Source organism: Ambystoma mexicanum, chromosome 5p (assembly GCF_040938575.1).
Source record: "Ambystoma mexicanum isolate Mex_15411 chromosome 5p, UKY_AmexF1_1, whole genome shotgun sequence".
In the NCBI taxonomy this organism is placed as follows: Eukaryota; Metazoa; Chordata; class Amphibia; order Caudata; family Ambystomatidae; genus Ambystoma; species Ambystoma mexicanum.
In genome coordinates, this window is record NC_090930.1 from 1021389930 (window position 1) to 1021412076 (window position 22147).

At 49.3% G+C, this 22147-nt stretch overlaps 1 protein-coding gene across 10 annotated transcripts in view; it reads right to left on the bottom strand.

The window, feature by feature from the left end:
• The window catches only part of PRP4K (pre-mRNA processing factor kinase PRP4K), a 1306928-nt gene that overhangs the window by 701487 nt on the left and 583294 nt on the right, over nt 1-22147 (bottom strand). For all 10 annotated transcript variants that reach the window (XR_011274234.1, XR_011274233.1, XR_011274232.1 and 7 more), the window contains one exon: nt 11391-11598. Coding sequence is in view for 4 of the 10 variants with exons in the window: in XM_069613497.1 (XP_069469598.1) it covers nt 11391-11598 (208 nt within the window). In the remaining 6 variants the exon portion in view is untranslated. The remainder of the gene's footprint in view (nt 1-11390; nt 11599-22147) is intronic.

A 22147-nucleotide genomic window follows, 5' to 3' on the forward strand; every position in this document is an offset into this window, starting at 1 on the left:
CCAGAGTCTTGCTAGGGTAACTGTGGCAGGCACTGTCTTGGCCACGCTATTTGGAGGTGGGGGACAAGGGGTACAATGAAAGTCCCTAGGGGGACCAGCCGGTTGGAAGGTGTAACAGACATACCGAATTCCAGAGAATGCATAATTGTATAGTTGCAGACTCGCCAACTTGTACGTAGCCAACTTCGAAGAAGAAAAGATTTACAGTCCAGACAATCCATGGCTACCCAAAATGGAATTGTGGTCCAGATACATTGACAACGTGCTTTTAATCTTTAGAGGCGATGAACCTGACCTCGTAATGTTCATGGAGTGGCTCAATTGTCAGAATCCCTTTCTAAACTTCTCAGAAACCCACAGTACCGAGTCGGTACATTTTCTAGATCGCACACTTGAGATACGTAATGAAACAATTGTCAGCACAGTTTTCAACAAACCGACAGATAGAAACTCACTGCTCACCTACGAGAGCTTCCATCTTCAAGCCTGAGAAGAAATTTACCTTTTGGACAGTTCCTCAGATACCGGAGAAACTGCACCACACTACCAGACTATAACCTGCAGTCAGCAGGGCTTGCAACCAAACTCACCAATAGGGGCTACCCCAAACGTATAATTAAACAGGCACGCAAACGAGCCAGGAACATCCCACGAGAAGTCACCCTGGAACATCATGCCAAGTTGAATGAATCCCACAATAACATCACAGCAGTGCTGAGTTTCTCCCCATTGATTAACAAGATCAAGAAAGAAATCCTGAAGTTATGGCCAATTCTGAATGTCGGCTCACACAGCATAGACAATTCGAGGTTTGCACTGAAAAGAAGGAAGAATCTACGAGATTCCCTTGTACATTCGTACAAAGAGAAAGAACCCAAACTCAATACACTGTGGGGACAAAATCAAGCAACTGGCCACACCCCATGCGGCACATGCAACGCCTGCTCAAGTACCAAGAGAACCACCTCCATTGACATAGGGTGGCATTTCCTGTGGATCCAGAAAACCCTTACGAGCTGCAACAGTTGCAACGTGAATCATCACATGCCCTTGCAACAAACGCTATGTAGGCATGACAACACGCCCGATTAAAACACGCCTTGCGGAACATAGATCATGCATCTGCACGAAGATGATCACGGCACCCATGGTGGAACATTTTCTGGCTCATAAACACACCCCGACAGACTTCACATGGACAATAATGGAGAAAATGGCTATCCCCACCAGGGGGGGGGAGAACATACACAACCTCCTTTTCAGACGTGAACAAGTCTGGATTTTTCGTCTCCAAACAGACAAGTCTGGGCTCAATGAAGCCAGCAGCTGGCAAGCTTTGGCCACTTTATAATCAATACTGACCACTGGCCATTGAACAATTTTCCCAGTAATTTGTGTTTTTGTGTTTTGATATTTCTATCTTTATTTCATTCCTCTGAATGTAATTTCCCTAATTGCTCTGATTTCCTGCTAGTTGTGAACAATTGCATGTAATGTTTGGAAGTCTGCAACTATACAATTATGCATTCTCTGAAATTCGGTATGTCTGTTACACCTTCCAACCGGCTGGTCCCCCTAGGGACTTTCATTGTACCCCTTCTCCCCCACCTCCAAATAGGTGTGGCCCAGACAGTGCCTGCCAAAGTTACCCTAGCAAGACTCTGGACATTTGAGTGGCCTGGCATTGTGTGAATGTTTGGCGGTATTTTACTCACTTACTATTCACTCATCTATTATTCATTTTCAACACCCTTTTCTCAATCAGATGGTTGGCTGCACTATTATAATCATGGATCCTCCAATTGAATGGCCCCGGTCCTTGCTGCGCGTGGTGCCTGACTCCGCGATGGCCGCTGCCTCTCCTAAGTGGGGCGGCCATGCTGGAGTGAGGCCCACGTGACCGCGCGGGTCCGAATACCATGGAAACAAACAGAACGCGAGTGCGGGCCGTGGCAAAGAAAACCTTGCGCGCGGCTCGCAAGACCTCCCGAGACGATCGCTCCAAGGTAAGCGACCACTGTTGTAGTTATCCGCAGTCAGCCACTCCCCCATACTCTGGGGTCTGAGAGGCAAAAACGCGGATTGGGGTGTACACACAGGGTGTCCATGGTGTACACTTGCAGCTGCAACGCTACGCGCGTGCAGCCTTTTACAGGAAAATTACCCAATTTGGTTTAAATAGAAAGCATACAATTAGCTGTTTGTCGCTTCCATGACAAAATGCACTTGTGCATTATATCCGACAATAATCATTGTCTTTTGGCCCTCAGGTTCCGGGCCGTCTCACCCCCCGTGGAGAGCTTCCTTACCACATGGAGAGGGTAAGCCTTTTCCCCTTCGTCTTTGACATACTATTCACGTAATGCAGTGTTTTGAGATAAACCTACTACGGAGGTTTTTAAAGTGGACATTTACCTCTGCTCCATCTCTCTCCCCTCCCTCCTGTCACCCCTACAGGGAGAGGTATTGAAGATATGCAGACACCGCTGCCACAATAAAACCACAGCGGGCACACACCCAGATGCCTTGCCTAGCCCTGATGAATGTGGCCCATCAATTCTGTCCCACAGAACCCGGTCGGCTATAAAACGATTAGATCTAGTGCACAATATTATTCGCACAGGTCCATTACGTTCTGAAAAAGGACCCCAGACCAAGTACCTAGGGGCCCTTCCTGTTTGAGGTGAATAACCTCCAGAGAGAACATCTGCTGAAGAAAGTTCTTCACTGTTTTTAAACCTAACCTGCACCTGCCAATACAGAGAAAATCCATTAAAACTAACGTTACTTTCATCTGGATGGCAGCAAACACATGCATAAACCAAGGTGGTGGAACATGTGTCTTTTAGCACAACACAGTGCACCAGAGACGATTTGGGAAGTGTAGCCAGACCAACTGGCTCTTTGGAAAATTGGGTAATCTGCCACAACTGTACAAATGTGTTAATTCTGTTATGACTTATTTTTGGCAAAAAAGTCTGTGGGAAGTCTTTTCACCTCATCAAAGTACAACCCCTACACTGAGTCACATCCTAGGGGAAGCAGCCGACATTGATTGCCCAATCCAGTTGATAGAGGATGGTTTAGCAGACCCTGCCCAGCCATATACTTCGATGATGTCACTATGCATTTTAAATAAGAGTCGCTGGCAAGACTCTGGAAACACAATCTTCTTGAAGTTCCTGCACTGCGTTTCTGTTCCATTCATCATCCATTCATAATCCAGATACCAGACCCCACTACAAGGCCAAAGCATTGCTGACCCTACTCCAGGGGCCACTGCAAAACCCAAGCAGTGCTGATCCTATTCCCAGCAAGGCCTCAAATCTGAAAACCTACTAATCCCCCATTAATAATGGGAAAGCTGTGGTACCTTTTGCATCCTGAAACAGCCTGGCTTGCTGCCCACTAACTGCATGCCATCCTGCTAGCCTGCCATCCAGCTGACTTTTAGTATTCAGTGACCAGAATTGCCATTCCAGTCCAGTGCCATCCGGTGACCAGAACTGCCCAGCTGTTTGCCAGGCACGCTGCTGTGTAGTGACCAGAACCGTTGATGGTCTTAAAATCCCAAAACTAAAAGTGGACCGTGAGTATAAATCACCACCCCATAGAAACCCACAGTATACCTTATCTTGCCTTTGTCCTTATCCCACAGTCTCTCTCAGAGTCATCCGATCCTTATCCTGATAACTTGTTAAAACTGTCAATTATCCGTGCAACCTTGCCCCCGATTTCTAGTGCTAGCACCATCTCTTTGGTAATTTTGTCATGTGTAAGTCCTAAGCCATTAGTCATATTTTGTGTGGTCGGACTGGGTCCGCCAGGATTGGGCGCTGGGGTGACAGGGTTGAAGTCGCGAATCAACCCTGGATCTTACTGTGTCCAACTTTGATGGTCTAGCCTGAATACTTTAGTGTAGTAAGTAAAACTGTTCTTGTCACAACTGATTTCCTTTCATATTTAACAGCTTCACTTTACTAAAAACGCACCTTTTTATATCTTGTATGACACCTTCCTCCAATTTACCAGCTAGAGACTTACTTTCACTTCCAGAATATCCCTGTGATATACCTCTATCCCCCCTAGCCCAAATCAGTGTATTTCACCCGTTTTTATTAAAAACCGTTTGGGTAATTTAAGGCAGGAATTAAGAAAATGCAACTTTTACACGTCATTTTGCTGCAATCCGTTTTAAACTTTCCACTCATTTTCGAACTGTATGCTTTTGGTAATCCATTCTTTGTGATTATTAGTGTCTTTGCATTGTTGCTTTAGTGAGGAATTATATTTGCTTCAAGGTTTTTAACACACATTCATTATTTGTCCATTTCCAAGTGTCATTTCATAAGCGTGCAAGGGGTTTAAAATCTTATTTTGGGAGCGAATGGTCAGATCTGGATTCCGTTTCCTGTTTCTTATTCCCGATTACCTGCTGCTTCTTTTTATCTACTAAGAATTGATTATTTGTCGGTTGAGGGAACATTGCAGGGGGAATTCTAACTTGGGTGCTATCTTTCCTAAATCAAAAAGTGCCCTATTCCGCTGTGCTGTGTATATGTTCCACTAGAAGGCTAAATCCAGTGCATTTCTCACATTCTCATTGTAATTATCACCCCATTGGTGATTGCTGCCCCATATTAAAAAGTTTATAATTTCTTTTGAATTTCAAAATAAATAAATAAATATTGCATTTTACCAACTAGCCTGGTTCATGGTCCATTGTGACCTGAGGTATTTGAAAACTGAGTGCGATACGAGTGGTGTGCCATCTCAAAATTGAATATGCATGAAATGAGTAGAAAAGCATCTCAATTGTGTGCTACATACTAGGCCGAGACCAAGGTGTGTGTCGCTTGATTGAAATCCTTAACACAAAATCAGGTAAAATGCGTCATACTCAAAGAAAAACTCCTCTTCACTGACACCGCAACACCAGGTAGGCAGGCTGCTCAATCTTGCAATGCACTGTTGGCTGTTTACCCCTACAGCTCTTATTTACTCTCTCCCCGGCGCATACAGTCGCCAATTATGTCACTCCCAGGCCTTTTCGTTGCCGCCTCCGTGATACCCTGCCCATACAGGATGGCTCTCTCTCCACCGCCAGATCGATCTCTCCCAGGCACTTGAATGACAAATCTCTCCCAGGTCCTGCGAGGACCGCCTTGAACTTGCTTCTCCCAGGCTGGGTTCCAGCCACCAAAACATCTACCCCCCAGCTGGGTTCCAGTCGCCAAAACCTCTCTCCAGCCAACCATCTGGGCCGCCTTCACTAGAACAGACACTGCAGCATGGCCCACTTTTTGCTTGCAGGGGGTCTCTTGCTTCCTCCTTTAGCTGCGCTCCCGCCCCTAGCTGCCCCTTGCCTGCCTCTTCCTCACTGCTATGCTTTGCGCCGGGGGTTCAGCTTACCTTTGGGTGCGTGTGGGAGGGGGAGGCGGTAGCGTGGATGTTGCCTCTTCCTCTGGTCACAGCACTGTAACTCTGCTATGTGCTGTCTGATGCTTAACCTTACACTGTACTTCTCTTCTTTACGTCAGGCCTTGCTCATGGGCTTCTTCAAGTTCCTCGTCGCAATTGTAAAGACTGCTCACTTCAGATGAGTCAGGAGCCAGTCTGAAGGTAAGACCTTTACTTAGGTTCAAGGTAAAGGGCGTTACATAGGGGGAGAACATCCACCAGCCCCCTTACTCTGGGCCAGGCTCTCTTCAACTGCCTCGCACAGAATCTTCAGGGGCATTCAACCCACAACATTCCACAGGCATAGATTCCACCAGGCAGACTTGGAGTAGGAAGTACCGAATCAGGCAAAATGAGGCAGCAAACCACCAGAAAAAGACCCCTTAAATGTAACGGCATGGGCAAACCAGGCCAGTGCAAACTAACAAAAGAAGCAGAGTCTTAGTGCCACAATACACATCAGGACGATGGCGGCTTCTTGCACCAGAGGCACGGCCAAGGCAGTATAATGGGAAAGCAGGGGATACATATCCCACAGATGGTTCCAGCCCAGCCACCAAGTGGGACCAAGGAGAGGAAGAGGACACCACGGGCAGAATGTCCAGCAGCCAAAGATCCAAACTGGGTCGAAGGTAATGAGACACAACCCCAGTCAATATGGCAAAACCTGGTCTCTTGTAGCCTCTTGGCAAAAAATCCTCCAGGGTCTAAGTAAACCTGCAGAGTTCAACAGATCTCCAGCAGAAATCAGACAGAGCTAGAGGCAGGGTCAGACTCAAGAATAAATTCCTCAAACAACAAAACACACCTCAGCATTATGTCTGGATCTGAAAATAGGCAGGGGAACCTTCTGAGGTAAGCTATACTAAATCCTACCAATGTGCTAAAACTAGAATTTGGTATTAAGTGCACAAAAGTAGATTTGCAAAAAATATCGCAAATCGGTTAACTTTTTATCAGGATTGAAACATGCACATTTTTGGTATCATAGTATACACTAAAGCACATATTTGGATCTAAGTCCGAATGCCATTTACAAAAGGCAGAATCTGTGGATTCCAGATAAAAAGGCTGCATTTGGCAGGTTCGGCCTTTTGCAAATGGCTCGCTCCTGGTCCCTTTCGGTCTTCCACATCAGCCCTGAACCTCCATCCGTGGGTTAGCACCCTCTGCCCCCCCCTCACCTGCTCATGCCCCCCACTTACCTTCTGTGGGCTCCAGTCTTCCGGCTGCCTCCTTCCTGCTGTCTGGATACTTATTTATTTAACTTATAAAGCACACAAACAGCACAGAGGCATCAAGGCACTGTTGCAAACCAGGTATTCACATTCAACAAGAACAGTTTAGCCAGTAGAACTGGCGCATGCGCCTAACAAACACAGTAATAGCAGACAGTCTATTCAAATAACAGGGTTCTGAGGGCTTTGCGGAATACCCAGTAGGAGGGTTCAGCTCTTAGGGTTAGGGGGTAAGGCGGTCCACTGTTTAGATGTGATGTAGGGGAATCTCATGCTCCCGATTTGTTCTAGTGGGTCTGTCAGAGTAGGCTCTAGACATATTCTTAGGGGATTGGGGGGGCATAGTTTTGGATATGCACTTGTGAGTAATGGACATAGTTTTGAAGACAATGCATTTCCTAATGGGCAGCCAATATGACATGCATTACTTACCGTAAAAGCATTTCTGATGGTTGTAGCTGCTTAGATTCACATGCTGTGCATAGTCCGACACCCAGTGGTAACCACAGAGTATTGCATCTTGTCTTTCGAGAATCGAAAGGGGACTTCGACACGTGATGTGTAGTGTACCCGTGATCCCTCACGCATCAAGGTCCCTCCCATTGTATTTTTTCTGCCAAGAGGGAGCCTTATGACCATTGTGAGTGAGTACAGAAAGGAAAAAGTAGTAAAACGTCTATGTTCCTTCCATCCGAGCGGGTAGGAAGGGTGGGCGCATGTGAATCTAAGCAGATACAACCATCAGAAATGCTTTTACGGTAAGTAATGGATGTCTTCTGATGTTTGTCAATCTGCTTAGAATCACATGCTTTGCATAGACTAGCAACTAGTACCCGGAGTTGGAGGTGGGTTGTGAGAAGAAACAGTAGTGAAAAGAGGTCTTAGTACTGCCTGTTCCACCTGAGAATCAGACCTAGAATGAGTGTCTAGACAATAGTGTTTTGTAAAGGTGTGTACAGAACTCCAGGTTGCCGCTTTGCAAATGGACTCAAGGTGAACATTTGCAATGAATGCTATGGACGCCCCAGTGCCTCGAGTGGAATGTGCAGGGCAGTTTTCTCTTAGCAAGAGAGTAGCAGAGAGTAATGCAATTGACAATCCATCTAGAAATAGTGGATTTGGAGTCCACATCTCCTTTTCCTGTGGCCACAGACACAAAAAACGGATTAGTCTTCCTTAGTCGACGAATTCTTTCCATATAGAACATGACAGCTCTACGTACATCCAGTGTGTGCAGGGGTCTTTCCCCCAGGCTTGAGGGATTTTGAAAGAACATTGGTAGCTCTATTGACTAGTTCACATGGAACGTGGAAATTAATTTAGGCGCAAATCTAGGGTCCGTTGGCCTGACACCACTGGTTGCTTACCCACTCCTGCATTGGGCACATGCGCAGGCACGCGTGAGGAACTAAGTAGATACATGACGCCATCATTCCTAGCAGACGCATAGCCTTGCGTACTGTTACCTCTCGACTGGCTACATAGTGAGGGATTTGAAATAACATGTTTTGAACCCTCTCGTTGGAGGGGAAGACGAGGCCGTCCTTTGTTCGAATTAGAGCCCCTAGGAATTGTTTGACTTGACTGGGGTCTAAGCTGGATTTGCTCTCGTTGATAGAGAAACCCAGGCTGAATAAAAGATCTATCATCTTTTGGCTATTTGACAGACATGTCTCGTAAGAGTCTCCTGTTATGAGCAAGTCGTCGAGGTAAGGATAAACTGGAATGGATTGCCTGCACAGGCAGGCCGCCGCTGCTGCTAGTACCTTCGTAAATACCCCTAGTGCAGATGCTATGCCGAAGGGTAGTACCTTGAACTGATCATGTTTGTTTTCTATCATAAACCGAGATAATTTCTGTGCGCTGGCAACATAGAAATATGAACGTATGCATCTTTCATATCCAGAGTTGCCATGTAATCCCCGTGTGAGCAGAGGAATTATTTCCTGCAGGGTGACCATGTGAAATTTTTGTGGTTTTACAAACTTGTTCGATGGCCGCAGATCTAGAGCAGGATGCATGGGTAGATCCTTTTTGGGTACAAGGAAGTACACTGAATAAATACCCTCCTTTACCTGTGATAGAGGTACGATCTCTATGGCTCCTTTTTGTTCCAGTATCTCGACTTCTTGAAGAAGTATGCAAAGATGTTCTTGGGTTAGTCTTCGTTGACATGGAGGTCTGTATTTTGGGGATCGATTGAACTCTACACAGTACCCGTGGGCTATGGTTTTTAGCACTGTGGTTATTGCCTCCCATACTTTCAGGAATTATGTCAGCTGGCCCCCTACCGGAGATGCATAGGAGGGGACCCGAATCTTCCAGTCATTTGGAGCCTGAGGCAGGGGGGTCGGGTTCTTGCCTCTGCCCTTACCACGCCGCTGGTTCCCTGTGTAGAGTTCCAGTTGTTTCCTCAAGGGTATCGTTGATGAGTGGAGCATTGACCACGAAAAAACCTCCAAGGCCTCATCAACCGCCTTTCCAAACAAGTTGGATTCCTCCACGTGTTTGTTTATAAGAGACGTTGCGTTTCAGGTTTAAAACCTGAATTTCGAATCCACGCGTGTCTTTTGACGTGAATGCCCTGAGCAAGGGCTCGGTTGGCTGTCTCGGCAGAATCCAAAGTGTTCTTTAAAATATTCTGGTTAACTTGCCTACCTTCAGAGACTGTGGTAAGTAGGTGGGTCTGTAGAGATTGTGGAGCCTCTTGTAGGCCTTCTTGTATTAAAGCCCATTGCGCATCTGCGTAACTGGCCAATAGAGTGGTGTTATTGGCGATACATGTGGAGTAGGCTGCCGCTGTGGTAACCCTCTTACCCAGGGCATAGAGCCTTTTCTCTTCTTTGTCAGGGGGAGCCTTGCCTGTTGATAAAGGAACCCCTGCCCTTTTCCTTGTGGTAGCGACTACCAAAAAATCTGGGGTGGAATGACCTAATATATAGTGGGTCTGATGGAGAGGGGCGGAAGAGTTTTTCAATTCTTGGGTTTACACCTCTCGTGAGAGCCGATGTAGACCAAGATGGAGCAAGGCGTTTTTTAATCAAATTGAGTAGAGGGATGGCTTGGCTGGTTGGCGGCTTCTCTGAGTATATCCTCAACGAAGTCGGCTTCAGGTACTGCCTCTTCAGTGGCAATTTTAAGGTGATCAGCTGCTTTACTTAACATTACATTAAATGTTAGTTGATCATCAATAGAAGGATTTCTTGTAGGGGTGTTCTGAGGAGAGTCCAAGGCCAGAATATCTGTCCTATGTCTCTGGGGACTGCCATGGTTGAAGGTCACCCACATCTGAGTCCTGCCCCCAGCCTTCAATAGGTTCATCTTCAATGGGCTCATGTTCCGGTGGTGGCGGCAGTGGGAGAAGTCCCGGCCTTGGACATACCGTAGGCCACCCACCGTTTTACTCTAGGCTCTAGTCTTGGGGCGGAGGAGCTTACAGGCCGCACACACTTCCTCTTTATGATTGAGCGGCAAGCACCGTTTACACCGTCTGTGCTCATCCTTCCATGGGAATTTGCTCTTACAAATAGGGCAAAATCTAAAGGAGTCCTCTCCATAGCTGAGGTTACACAGAGTGACTAAGACCAACTGGGAAAGGGGGAAGAAAGGGAAAGGCATTTTCAGTTTGAAAAGAAATGTCCACCCGACCCCACTCTCCCTACCGTATAGGCCGGCAAAAGGCAACGCAGACAGGGTCACCTTCCGTCGAATCTCGCAGGTCTTCGGCGGAAGCTGGAACAGCCGTCAAGACAAGGGACGGAAGGGGTGATATTAAATATCTTTATAGAATAATTCGACCAAAGGTCGTTGGACAATAGCAATGTTCTTTACGAACTCTGCATAAGGGTGACCAGTTATCCGGCCGGAATAAAACAATCTGAGGGACCTCTTCGTGTGAGGGATCTTGGTTACAGTACACGTCACATAGGCATAGTGTTACAGGCACGCCCATGTCAACGTCTCCTTTCAATTCTCGAAAGACAAAATGCAATACTCTGTGGTTACCACTGGATGTCTGACTATGCGCAGCATGTGATCTAAGCAGATTGACAAACATCAGAAACTGATCACCTGGCAGCAGAAATGTGTTCTCTTTTAGGGATGTTAAGGGCTGCTCGGAGTGCATTGTTTGAATAACTTGGTGCCAGCAAAGAGGACGTTGCAGTAGTCTGTACCCAGAAGCCAGACCGATAGCACACAGCACTTTTGTGCTCAACTTTGTGTGTCTCAGGCTTCCACAGCCGCAGCATCTAGACCACAAACATTTGTAAGGCCCCAGCATTTAAATTGATTAGAAGATCCAGAGTGATGCACTTTACAAGCTTTGCAGTAAGCCCAGTCATTTCAATATAAAACAGTTATCTACTGGTTTCATTTGGTAATGGAAATGACAGTAAAAAAATTGAATGAATAATGTTATACTGTATCCTTCTCTTTTTAAGACCATAACCATTTGTGTTTCTTTACTTGTGAGCATGTCATAAAAAATAAGGTTAGGCAAAAAAATTAGAGTAAAAATGTAAACACTTCTTAAAAGTCAAATCAAAGTTGAGTTAGGATCATCTACCTTTCTTTTAATTGAATGGCTTGAAGCTTGCTGCACTAGATGTATTGGTTGGCAGTTGAGTAGACAAGTATACTCTAGTTAAGTAATAAGAACATTTAAAATAATTAAAAAGACTATTGGGTTACCATTATTCTGCTCAGAGACGAGGCTGTGCTTGGCTTTCATAGCAGCTTCAAATGTATCCACATTCTCCCTCTCATATGCTTTTACATCTGCCGTCACACGTTCAAGAACATCATCTGGGGATGCAGAGCGACTGCGTGCACTACTATGAGGGCTACTTGGCTCTGAAGGCACAGACATACCGCTGTCTTCATTCTGGTATCGGTATTTCTGCAGCGAGAAGAAGGTAAGGGCAATGTCATTTGTCGAATGCCATTTTAAAAGATGAAGCACAAGCCTTCCTGGAAAATTCTATTTCGAGAGTATCTCTCTCCTTTCAAGAGGTTCAATCAACAGTGCAACAATTAGATATTTCTCATGCAACAGAGTAGAAAGTAATACTAACCTGTTACAATGGGTTTTAAGGTATATTTCATTGACACACATGCTGAGGAGTCATATTTTTTCCACACCTGCAAACTAGAGGACCCGGTGATGCAGGGCAAGTGAATGCATCTTGTTTTTCTTATTGGTGTCAACCAAGGGCATGTTGAATGACTCCTTACATCATTAACTCCAATGCCCACAATGATATTCACATCATCACCATTTTAGATGGTCAGTTTGTTTTCATAGTGGATATCCAATATAAGTGAGAACCTAGGAATAAGAAATGTACTCACCATAGTCCCTACTGTTCTCCTGCTCTATGGACCCACTCTATCTGTGCTAAATTGGATATTGCCATTCTGAAACCCAAGACTGGGGAACCTTCCTGTTTAGCAAAGTCAGTAGTTTCTTTGGCAAAAATTGCCTCCTTAGTTTGTTGGATTTTCTTTGCCCTAGATTGGATACAAAACTATTCAAGCAAAGGACAAAGGAAAAGTTGCTGGAGGAAGGGGGTCTATGGACTAGGAGCACAGTAGTCACTACAATGAGTCATTTTTACTTTCGCCAATGTCCTGGTCCTCTTTGGCCATGCTGCAAAGAGGAATCCTGAGTAGTAATAAAACAGAAATAGTGACTACTCACGGTAGTGTCTTCTGTACTCCTTGTCCATACAAGGGGATGGGACTGGGGATTGTTTGCACAGCACAAAGATGTCATTTCCTTTTAAGTTAATTTGTGTTATGTGGTGGAGGGCGTGGCTAGCCCCACTGACCCTGCCCCACAGCAACACCCATCGGTCCTTGGAGACGCTACACAGGTTGCCTAACGCTTCATTCATAGGGGGACGGTGGGCAGGGCATATGATGCAACAGGTCTATGAAGTACTTTTTCTTAACCAGAGGAGGTTGGAAGCTAGTCTTAGTCAAACATTTTGTAGAACCGCCTGCCCAAATATGACATCAGACCTGGCAGTTGTGCCCATGCAGTAATGCTTGAAAAAATCGGTTGGGGGGGGGGGGGGAGAGACCAGGTAGCAGCATTGCTAATGACAATTCATTGGATATTCCTCTAAAAAGCAATCACAGTAGCTTTGGCACTAACCGCCTTTGCGTGCAAGCCCTTTTTAAGTTTGTACACCTCCCCAATGCAAGAGAAGATTAATCGGGCAACAGTAAGGAACAAGTTACTTACCTGTAACTGTTGTTCTCCAGCATGGGTCTGGCATGGATTCACATGCTCATGAATATTACCCGTCGTCAGGCTGGGAATCCTCGGTAAAGAAAAAACCAGTATCAGTTTCGTTTCTGATCTGTCTTTCGTAGTAATAACCAATCACTGGTCTCTGCGTCATACTGACCACAGCCAATGACTGCCCTCTACCTAAGCACCGCCTCTGGCAGCCATCTTCAGATTTGGAAGCACGTGAAGTGGCAGTATGACCAAGTGAAGAGCCGCAGAGGGGTAGGCGGGAGGGTTCGCATGTGAATCCATGCCAGACCCATGCTGGAGAACAACAGTTACAGGTAAGTAACTTGTACCTTCTCCAGCATGGGGTCTGGCATGGATTCACATGCTCATGAATAAAGAATACATAGCAGTACACACATGCACAACCACGGGAGGTGGCAAAGGCTCAACATTAAGCATTACATCAAACCCAACATTAAGCATCTTACCTCCTCACCAGGCTCACCTCAGGCGAACAGGTTGCGCAGCACTGCTTGGCAGACCCTGGACTCCTCCCTGGAATCCCGATCGACGCAGTAGAATTTTGTGAAGGTGTGCGTCGACCTCCACGTAGCAGCCCTGCATATGTCCAGCAGGGGCACACCAGAAAGGAACGCCGTGGTGGCTGCGATCGCTCTGGTGGAATGGGCTCTCGGACGGCCAGGCAGCGGTCGGTTTGCCAACCGATGACAGTACATGATACAGCCGGAGAGCCATCTGGAAATGGAAGCCTTCGAGAGAGCCTTTCCCTGATTGACAGGTCCAAAATTCACAAAGAGTTGTGACGTCTTCCGAAAACGCTTCGTGCGGTCCACGTAGAACTTCAGCGCTCTAGCCACATCCAGCGAGTGCAAAGTCCTCTCAGCCGGCGACGGGAAGAACACAGGCAACACCAAGGGTTCGTTGAGATGGAAGTCCGACGGTACCTTGGGCATGAAGGAGGGGTGCGTCCTGAGCACTACCCTCGTGTCGTGAAAAGTCAAGTACGGGGCCTTGCAGGAAAGGGCCTGGATCTCTCCCACCAGTCGTGCGGAGGTGATGGCCACAAGAAACGCTGTTTTCCACGACAGAAACTTCAACGGGGCCGAGTGCAGAGGCTCGAACGGAGGTCCCATGAGCTTGGTCAGCACCACGTTGAGCTCCCACGCCGGGGCCGGAGCCTTCACCGGCGGGAACGATCTGAACAGTCCCTTCATGAACTCTTTCACCAGACGATGAGACCACAAGGACGTCCGGCCCGTGGTTCTGGTGTATCGGGAGATCGCAGCAAGATGAATCTTGATGGACGCGTGTGCCAGTCCAGCTTTGGCCAGCGTCAGCAGGTACGGCAGTACCTGGGGAGCCGTAATCCATAGAGGGTTAATCTTCTGTGCGTGGCACCAGACAGAGAACCTCTTCCATTTGTGTCCGTAGCATTTAAGAGTCGAGGACGCCCTGGCCTTTGCAAGAACCTCTCTGCAGTCGGCCGGTATGTCGTATCCTCCAAACTCTAGCGCTGCAGGAGCCAGGCCTGCAAGTTCAGCGATTTCGGGTCGTGGTGGAGGATGGCGCCTCCTTCCCTGGAGAGTAGATCCGCGTCCACCGGCAGCTTGATTGGCGGGGACGCTGATAAGTCCAGAAGGTCCGGGAACCATATCTGCCTCGGCCACGCAGGTGCGACGAGGATCATCCTGCACCGTGACCTCTTGAGCTGGTTGACGAGCCGGATTAGCAGTGGCAAAGGAGGGAACGCGTAGAGGAACAGGCCCTCCCAGGGGAACGAGAAAGCATCGGCCATGCTCCTCGCCTGGGGAAACCTGCTGGCGAACCTCCGGCACTTGGAGTTCGTCGCCGTCGCGAACAGGTCGATCTGGGGTGTGCCCCACCGTCGGAAGAGGCGATCCACTAGATCCTGCCGTAGTTCCCACTCGTGGCACGAGCGCAGCTCCCTGCTGAGTGAGTCGGCGATGGTGTTTTTTTTTTCCCTGCCAGATGAAACGGCACCAGAAACATCCCTTGGGCGGCGGCCCAATGCCACAGGTCCTGCGCCTCCTTGGACAGTGCTGGGGACCTGGTACCGCACTGTTTCCTGATGTAAAACATGGTGGTGGTGTTGTCGGTGAAGATCCTCACCACCTTGCCCTTGAGGGACGGAAGGAAGGACCTGAGGGCCCAGAACACTGCACGGAGCTCCAGGACGTTGATATGGATGGATTTCTCTGTCGGGAGCCAAAGGCCTCTTGCGTGCAGATTTTCGGTGTGCGCTCCCCACCCTTCCAGGGAGGCATCCGTGGTAATTGTCACCTGGTGGTCTGGGGTCTGGAAGTCCATGCCCGCCGTCAGATGCGCGCGGGTGCCCCACCACCGGACCGCTCGGCGGAAACTCTCGTCGAGTGTGATCCTCTCCTCGAAGCCGCCCGTCGTTTGGATCCAGCGCGCGTCCAGGAACTCCTGTAACGGGCGCATCCGGAGCCTGCACATGGGAATGAGGTAGATGCAAGAAGACATCATTCCGAGGAGGGACTTGATGCACCTCACCTTGGCCGCGTCGGAAACCAACATCCGCTGTACCTTGCCCAGGATGGACCTGGTCCTTTCCTCCGACGGGGAGGCCAGAAGGGACACTGTGTCGAGCTTCGCTCCCAGAAACAGTGCGTTTTGCGCGGGTACCAGGTGGGACTTGGCGTAGTTCACGGAGAATCCCAGGTCCGTGAGAAGTTGGACGGTCCATGCCGTGTGCTCCACGGCGAGCTCCCTCGTCTTGGCTCGGATGAGCCAGTCGTCCAGGTAGGGGTAGACGTGGATCCCCTCGCGCCGCAATTGCGCCGCCACCGGTGCAAGGCACTTGGTGAATACCCTGGGTGCCGACCGTAGTCCGAAGGGGAGGGCTTTGAACTGGTAGTGACGCCCTTGGACCACAAACCTGAGGAATTTTCGGTGCCCCTTTAGGATGGGAATATGGAAGTAGGCATCCTCCAAATGCAACGACGACAGGAAGTCTCCTTCCTCCAGCTGCCCCAGGACGTGCTGGAGGGTGACCATCCGGAACTTCTGCGCCTTGATGAACTTGTTCAGACGTCGCAGGTCTAGGATGGGGCGCCATCCTCCCGTCTTCTTCTTACGAGGAAGTATCTCGAGTAAACTCCGGAGCCCCGAAGCCTCTTTGGGACGAGTTCGATGGCGCCCTTCCTGAGCATCGCCTTTACCTCCAGGAGAAGCTGAGGGACGTGAAGCTCTTTCCTGGCCATGGGGGGGGGGACGCGCGGGCACCTTCTTTGAAATTCGAGCGCGTGGCCCCGGGCTAAGGCGTCCAGCACCCAACGGTCGGTGGAGATGGACTCGAAAACGCTGACGAAGCTCGCCAGCTGGCCTCCCACCGGGGTGCTTCGGTGGGGGCCCGACCCCACGGCCGGTTCAATCCTGTTTCGACGAGGCTTTGCCGTCTTGACCTCCTTGGCGACGACGGCGGGATCCGCCAGACTTGCCTCGTCCTCTGTAGGCCTCCTGAGACGACGAGCGGGCCGATTGACGGTAGGTGGAGAAACCGCCGGCGGAACCTTTGGAGGCGCCCTTCCCTCCGCTGCTCCGAAAGGGCGTCCGTCGTTGCTGCAGAACCCCAAGGGCCCGGGCCGTCTCAGTGTCCGCTTTAATGGCCTGAAGGGAATCGTCCACTGTTTACCCAAACAGGTTGTTCCCATCTAACGGCATGTCCAGGACTCTGGTCTGTACATCTTGACGGAAGTCCGTAGCCTTGAGCCATCCACGCCGCTTAAGGCACACGCCGTTGCCCAACTGGCGAAACCCAGTGTCGGCGATGTCCGTCGCAATAGTGATGGCGTGGTCCGACGCCACCTCACCTTCCTGTAGGATCTCCAGGGCATCCGCCCTCTTGTCGTCCGGTAGGAAGTCCAGCAGGGGAGCCAGTTTGTACCATAGCTCCCTGTCGTAGCGGGCCACGATAGCCAAGGCGTTTGCCGCTTTAATCGTCGTCGCTGCAGACGACAGATGACCCTGCGTCCCATAGTGTCCAATTTCTTTCCATCGCCGTCCGGTGGGGAAGTCGATGTGGAGACCGCACCCCCCCCCCGCTTTCTTCCTGGCCGCCGCGGAGACGACGGAGTCCGGGGTAGGCTGCGCCCGGAGGCACAGGGGGGCCGTGTCCGGGACCCGGTACTTCTTCTCGTACCGGTCTCTTCTAGCTGGCGTCGTGGAAGGGTTCTTGAGGAGGGCGAGGCCCTCATCCCAAATGTCGTCCAGTAGAGGCACCGCGAGGACCGTCTTCCTCTTGGCCTCGCGCCGTTGATAAAGGAATCCTTCCCTTTTCTTCTCCTCAGGGCAGAGTTGGAAAAGCTCGGATGCCCTGGCGATCATGGAGTGGAACGATCCAATCTCGTCGGGCGGAGAAGCCCTGGTGGGAGGTGACGACGGTAGATCCTCGTCGTATACCTAGTCGTCCGTACCCATCGCTGCCGTGTCAGTCCCCGTATCATCCCCTCAGGTGGACGGGGAGGAGGGCTGGACGGGTCGCGACGGCTGAAAAGGAGGTGGAGGGTGAATCATCCTTTTCTTGGGCGGGGGAACACCAGAAGGTCCCGGTTCAGGATCCCCCGACGGGAGAGGTTCCTCCGTCGGCAACGGTAGTCTCGTCCTTATCTCTGAACATAAGGACTGTATAGCCAACAAAATGGCCGCCGAGTTGTCTTGCGGCGCTGGCAGAGGGGAATCCGACGGGCGTTCAGGGGCCCCGTCGGCGCCCTCGACGATGTCGTCGTTACCTGCGTCGGGATCCATCCCGACGGGCCGGTCTTCTTCCACGCCAAGGCCGTGGCTTAAGACCTCAATCAGCTCTTCCTCCGAGGTTGAGGCCGAATCTACGACGACGCCCTGCCCCCCCTTTTTCTTCCCCGCCGGGGATTTCACGGGGGTCCTATCGATGGGCACAAAAGAGGACTCCCTCCGAGGTGGCAGGGAGACTCTGAGCCCCGAGGTCGCAACCACTGGTGTAGCCTCCACAGGCTGAGCCAGGGCCGCCGCGACAGTATCGATAGAGGGCTTGGCCGGATGGATTAAGGCCTTCACCACCTTAGGTGCGCTCACCGCCTTATCCTGGAGGGGGGGGGGGACACTGCCTCGCTCCCCCTCCGATGGGGCCTTCGAGCTCGACCGGGGCCTCTCCAGGAGCTTCGCCGGGTGCTCGCCCTTCCTCTTACCCGACCCAGAGCGTTGGGTCGTGGCTGAAGGTGCCGGGAAGGGTGCGCCCTGCCTGGCGCCCGTGGAGCCCAACCGTTCGGTGCTCCCAGTGCCAGCGGACTCGCGGTGCTTGGCCTTGTGTTGGACCCCCGTCGCCGGGGCGTCCTCAAAGGTCTTAGAAGACCGCTCGGATTTCTTCCTCTTCTTCTCGCCTGACGGGCTCTTCCCTTCCAGCCAGTTGGCGAGACGTTGATGGCGGTCCTTCATGGTCCGCTCCGACATATTGCCGCAAAACGCACAGTCCTTCTCCACGTGCGTCTTGTCCTCATGCAAGCAGTAGAGACAAAAGGAGTGTTCGTCCTCCTTAAAGACGTTCTGCAGCTGGCATCCAGGGCAGATCCTGAACAGCTTTCCGGGCGTCGAGCTTCCCTTCTCCTGGGCCATGTCCGGGCCTGAGAAGCTTCTGGAGTCCTCCAAAAGCGTAGCTCGACGAAATCTTGACCCTTGAGGGGCGCAGACGAATCCGACACGGGTCCCCGTTGATCGGATGGAGAGTCGGTGGAGCTTGAGGCTCTTTTGACCGAAAAAACGAAGTTTTTGAGAAAAAACGTGAAAAAAAAAAATGCACTAACGCTCGAGAGCAATAGCACGAGGATCCCAACACATGAACGTGCGGTAATAATCTGAAGATGGCTGCCAGAGGCGGTGCTTAGGTAGAGGGCAGTCATTGGCTGTGGTCAGTATGACGCAGAGACCAGTGATTGGTTATTACTACGAAAGACAGATCAGAAACGAAACTGATACTGGTTTTTTCTTTACCGAGGATTCCCAGCCTGACGACGGGGAATATTCATGAGCATGTGAATCCATGCCAGACCCCATGCTGGAGAACTTCAGAAGCTTGGAAACTCGGCTGTTAAGCATCAAAGTAAATAAACAGATTGTCTGACTTTCAAAAGTTTTTAGAATATTGTAGGTAAAACTTGAGGCCACATCTCTTATCCAGAGTCCAACATTATTTCCTCTCGCAGTCTGAGGAAAATGAAGGAGAAAAAAAAAAAAAAAAAAAGGTATGTAGGATGCTTTCTTGATTCATGTGAAACGAGGAAACCATTTTGGGCAAAAATTTAGGATGGGTTCTATCCTTATTAAAGAAAACGTATAGGGTTCTTAAGCAGATCAAGCCTGAATTTTGCCGATCCTCCTGGCCGACGTTACCGCCTTTAAGAAGGCAGTTTTCCAAGATAACTACCTGATGTTTGTGGTGGACATTGGTTTAAACAGCTTCTGGGATAAAGCTGTCAGCACCACTTTGAGGTCCAACAAAGGGTGAGGCCTGGTTACCGGTGATGAAGACTAAGAAGACCGAATGTCTTCTAAAATGGGATTAGATGTGGAAATTGGAGGAAGTTGGGTAGGAAAGAAAGACATGTTGTCTAGGGATGTATGCATCAGGTCAAGTGAACGCTCAAGAACCCACTAGTAAAAGAGTCCACTATTGACTTCTCGTAGTTTCCCTGGTAGCCTGTATAACTGGTAAGTTCTCATCAGATAAAACAAAATGAGAAAATGCCATCTTCTCGGGTACGAGGCTGACAAGCTCATCGATAGAGGTGAGGGGTGCAATATCCGGCCCCCTGTTGGCTTAGACAATATTGTGATATCAGAAGGAGAAAAAAGCAGGCCATCTTGAGACTGAAAAGTTCTGAATACCAAATGCAAGTGGATCAGTCCAGGGTCATCAATACTAACGAGTAGGGATTTCTGGAATTTTTACAGGCCTCTTGGAATGAGAGGGATTGGAGGGAACACAACAATTCCCGTGATCCCATGAAATCAGGAGACCATCTCCTAAAAAGGCGGCATCTGACCCCATCAGAGATGCAAATTGGTGATGTTTGTAGTTCTCTATGGTTGCAAGTAGGTCCACCCAAGGGAAACCCCACAAGTAAAAGACTCTCCTGAAGTGCTGACCCTCTCGATTTCCCATTCATGGTTGTAGAGAGAGGCGACTCGGATTGCCTGCCCGCATGTTGAATTCTCTGACTAGGTGAACCGCTTGAAGGGATATTTGGTGGTGAATGGTCCATTCCTAAATCTGAAGCGATAGTCAACAAAGGGGCGAGGGATAACCAGGTTCTCCCGACTTGTGGACATAAAACATGGCCATCATACTGTTGATCCTTATGAGAACTGAGGAATTCTGTACGATGGACAGAAAAAACTTCAGCACCTTGAAAAAGGGCAATAACTCCAACATGCTTATGTGGAAAACCTTTTCTTCCCATGACCACACATGGCATGTGCCTGAAACTGGCCCAACGTCATACACCATCCTGTGAGTGACAAATCCGAAGTTTTGGTGTGGACTAGAGGGTCCTCATAGAAAGGTACCCACTTCTGCAGATTTGTGTCATTTGTCCATCTGAGAAGATCTGGTGCCACCTCTGGAGGAACTGAAATCCTCTTTTCACTGTTTGTCTATCTCCTGATCCCAAGAGGCTGCGAGGTGAAGCTGCAGGCACCTCAAACCGATGCAAGTGTAAGGCGTGACTAAAATGGAAGCAGCAATGAGATGCAGAAGATGCTGGAAGCACCAATATGAGTCGCTGACTATTCAAGAAATCAAAGATCGCTAGCTTGATGTCTTGAATCCTCTCTTGTGAGAAAAACTCTGCCCTGCAGGAATTTCATTTGTAACCTATAACCATTAGGTCTTGAATCGGGAACAGGCAAGTTCTCCTTTGATTGACCGATACGTTCAAATAAAAGGTCTAGCAATAAACTGAGCGATGTCTTTGCCCGTTGATAGGACTCTGCTCCACCGAGCCAGTTGTCAAGATATGGATAAATATGCACTCCTTGAGCTCTTAAGTGAGCTGCCACTAGATTCATCAATTTCATAAATACACTGGGAGCCATATTCAAGCCGAACATAGGACACAGTAGTGAAAGTGACAGCCACCCAGATAGAATACTAAGAATTTCCTGTGCACATCAAAGATCAGAACATGTACGTAAGTGTCTTTCAGATCCACAGCGCACAACACAGGGTAGAAAGCGATTAAGGAAAAAAAAAATCCACAAGCACACCTAGTTCTTTTTGGGAGACAGTAAATAGAAGAGTAAAACCAAGAACATCTCTCCAGAGGTGGCACCGCCGCGATCGCTGTAGGAGATGGAGGATTTCTTGAAAAAGAGTGCCAGAGACAGCTTTAAAAGGGGGGAGAAGACCAAGGGATTGCAGGAATGGATATGCAATACCCTCTGGTTACAAACGAAATGTCCAACAATCCCTGAAATGTTATGCTAGCCCTGACTGTATTTATACATTCTGCCCCCAACCCAGGAGGGGTAGTTCTGGACGTACAAATCACAGTTTTTTTTTAGCTCTGTAGAGCGTTGAGATGGATTTGTAAACTCTGGCCTGGTGAACAGACTTTAGGTGGCCACCCTAGTTCTAGAGAACAGGGAAAACTCTTGGAGCTTAGTGTAACGCTCACCTGATTCTCGCAGAGGCGACGGTCTTGACTGGGCGACTACCGTATCTTCAAAGGGGATGTGTAGCACCCGGTTGGGTCTTTGGGATGGACCTCTGTGCACTGTATGCCTGACTTCAAGAGTAAGATGTCTGCAGATAGAAAATATGGGATTAATGAACTGGGGTGATTGGGGTGTCCCTATCTCTTTCCTTTTTTGCTCTCCTGTAGACCCCCAAAGGTTAACGCTCTCACCTTAGGTAAGTGAATGCCGAGCTCTCCATCTGCCTCGAGGCAGGGTGCTGTAACCAGTTTCTTCACTGGATAGGTAGCGCAGGCCTCTTGACTTCAGAGGACTGCTGTCCGTCGTTTACTGCACGAACGGTAAGTTTCGAGTAATTCTATTGTCTTTAAAGTCTTTAGTAATGATGTCTCTTGTTTTGCAGGGTTCCGGCGATGGCGGATGACGGGCTGAAGTGAGTTGAAGATGGAGTCCGTGTGATGAATAGAAGCGC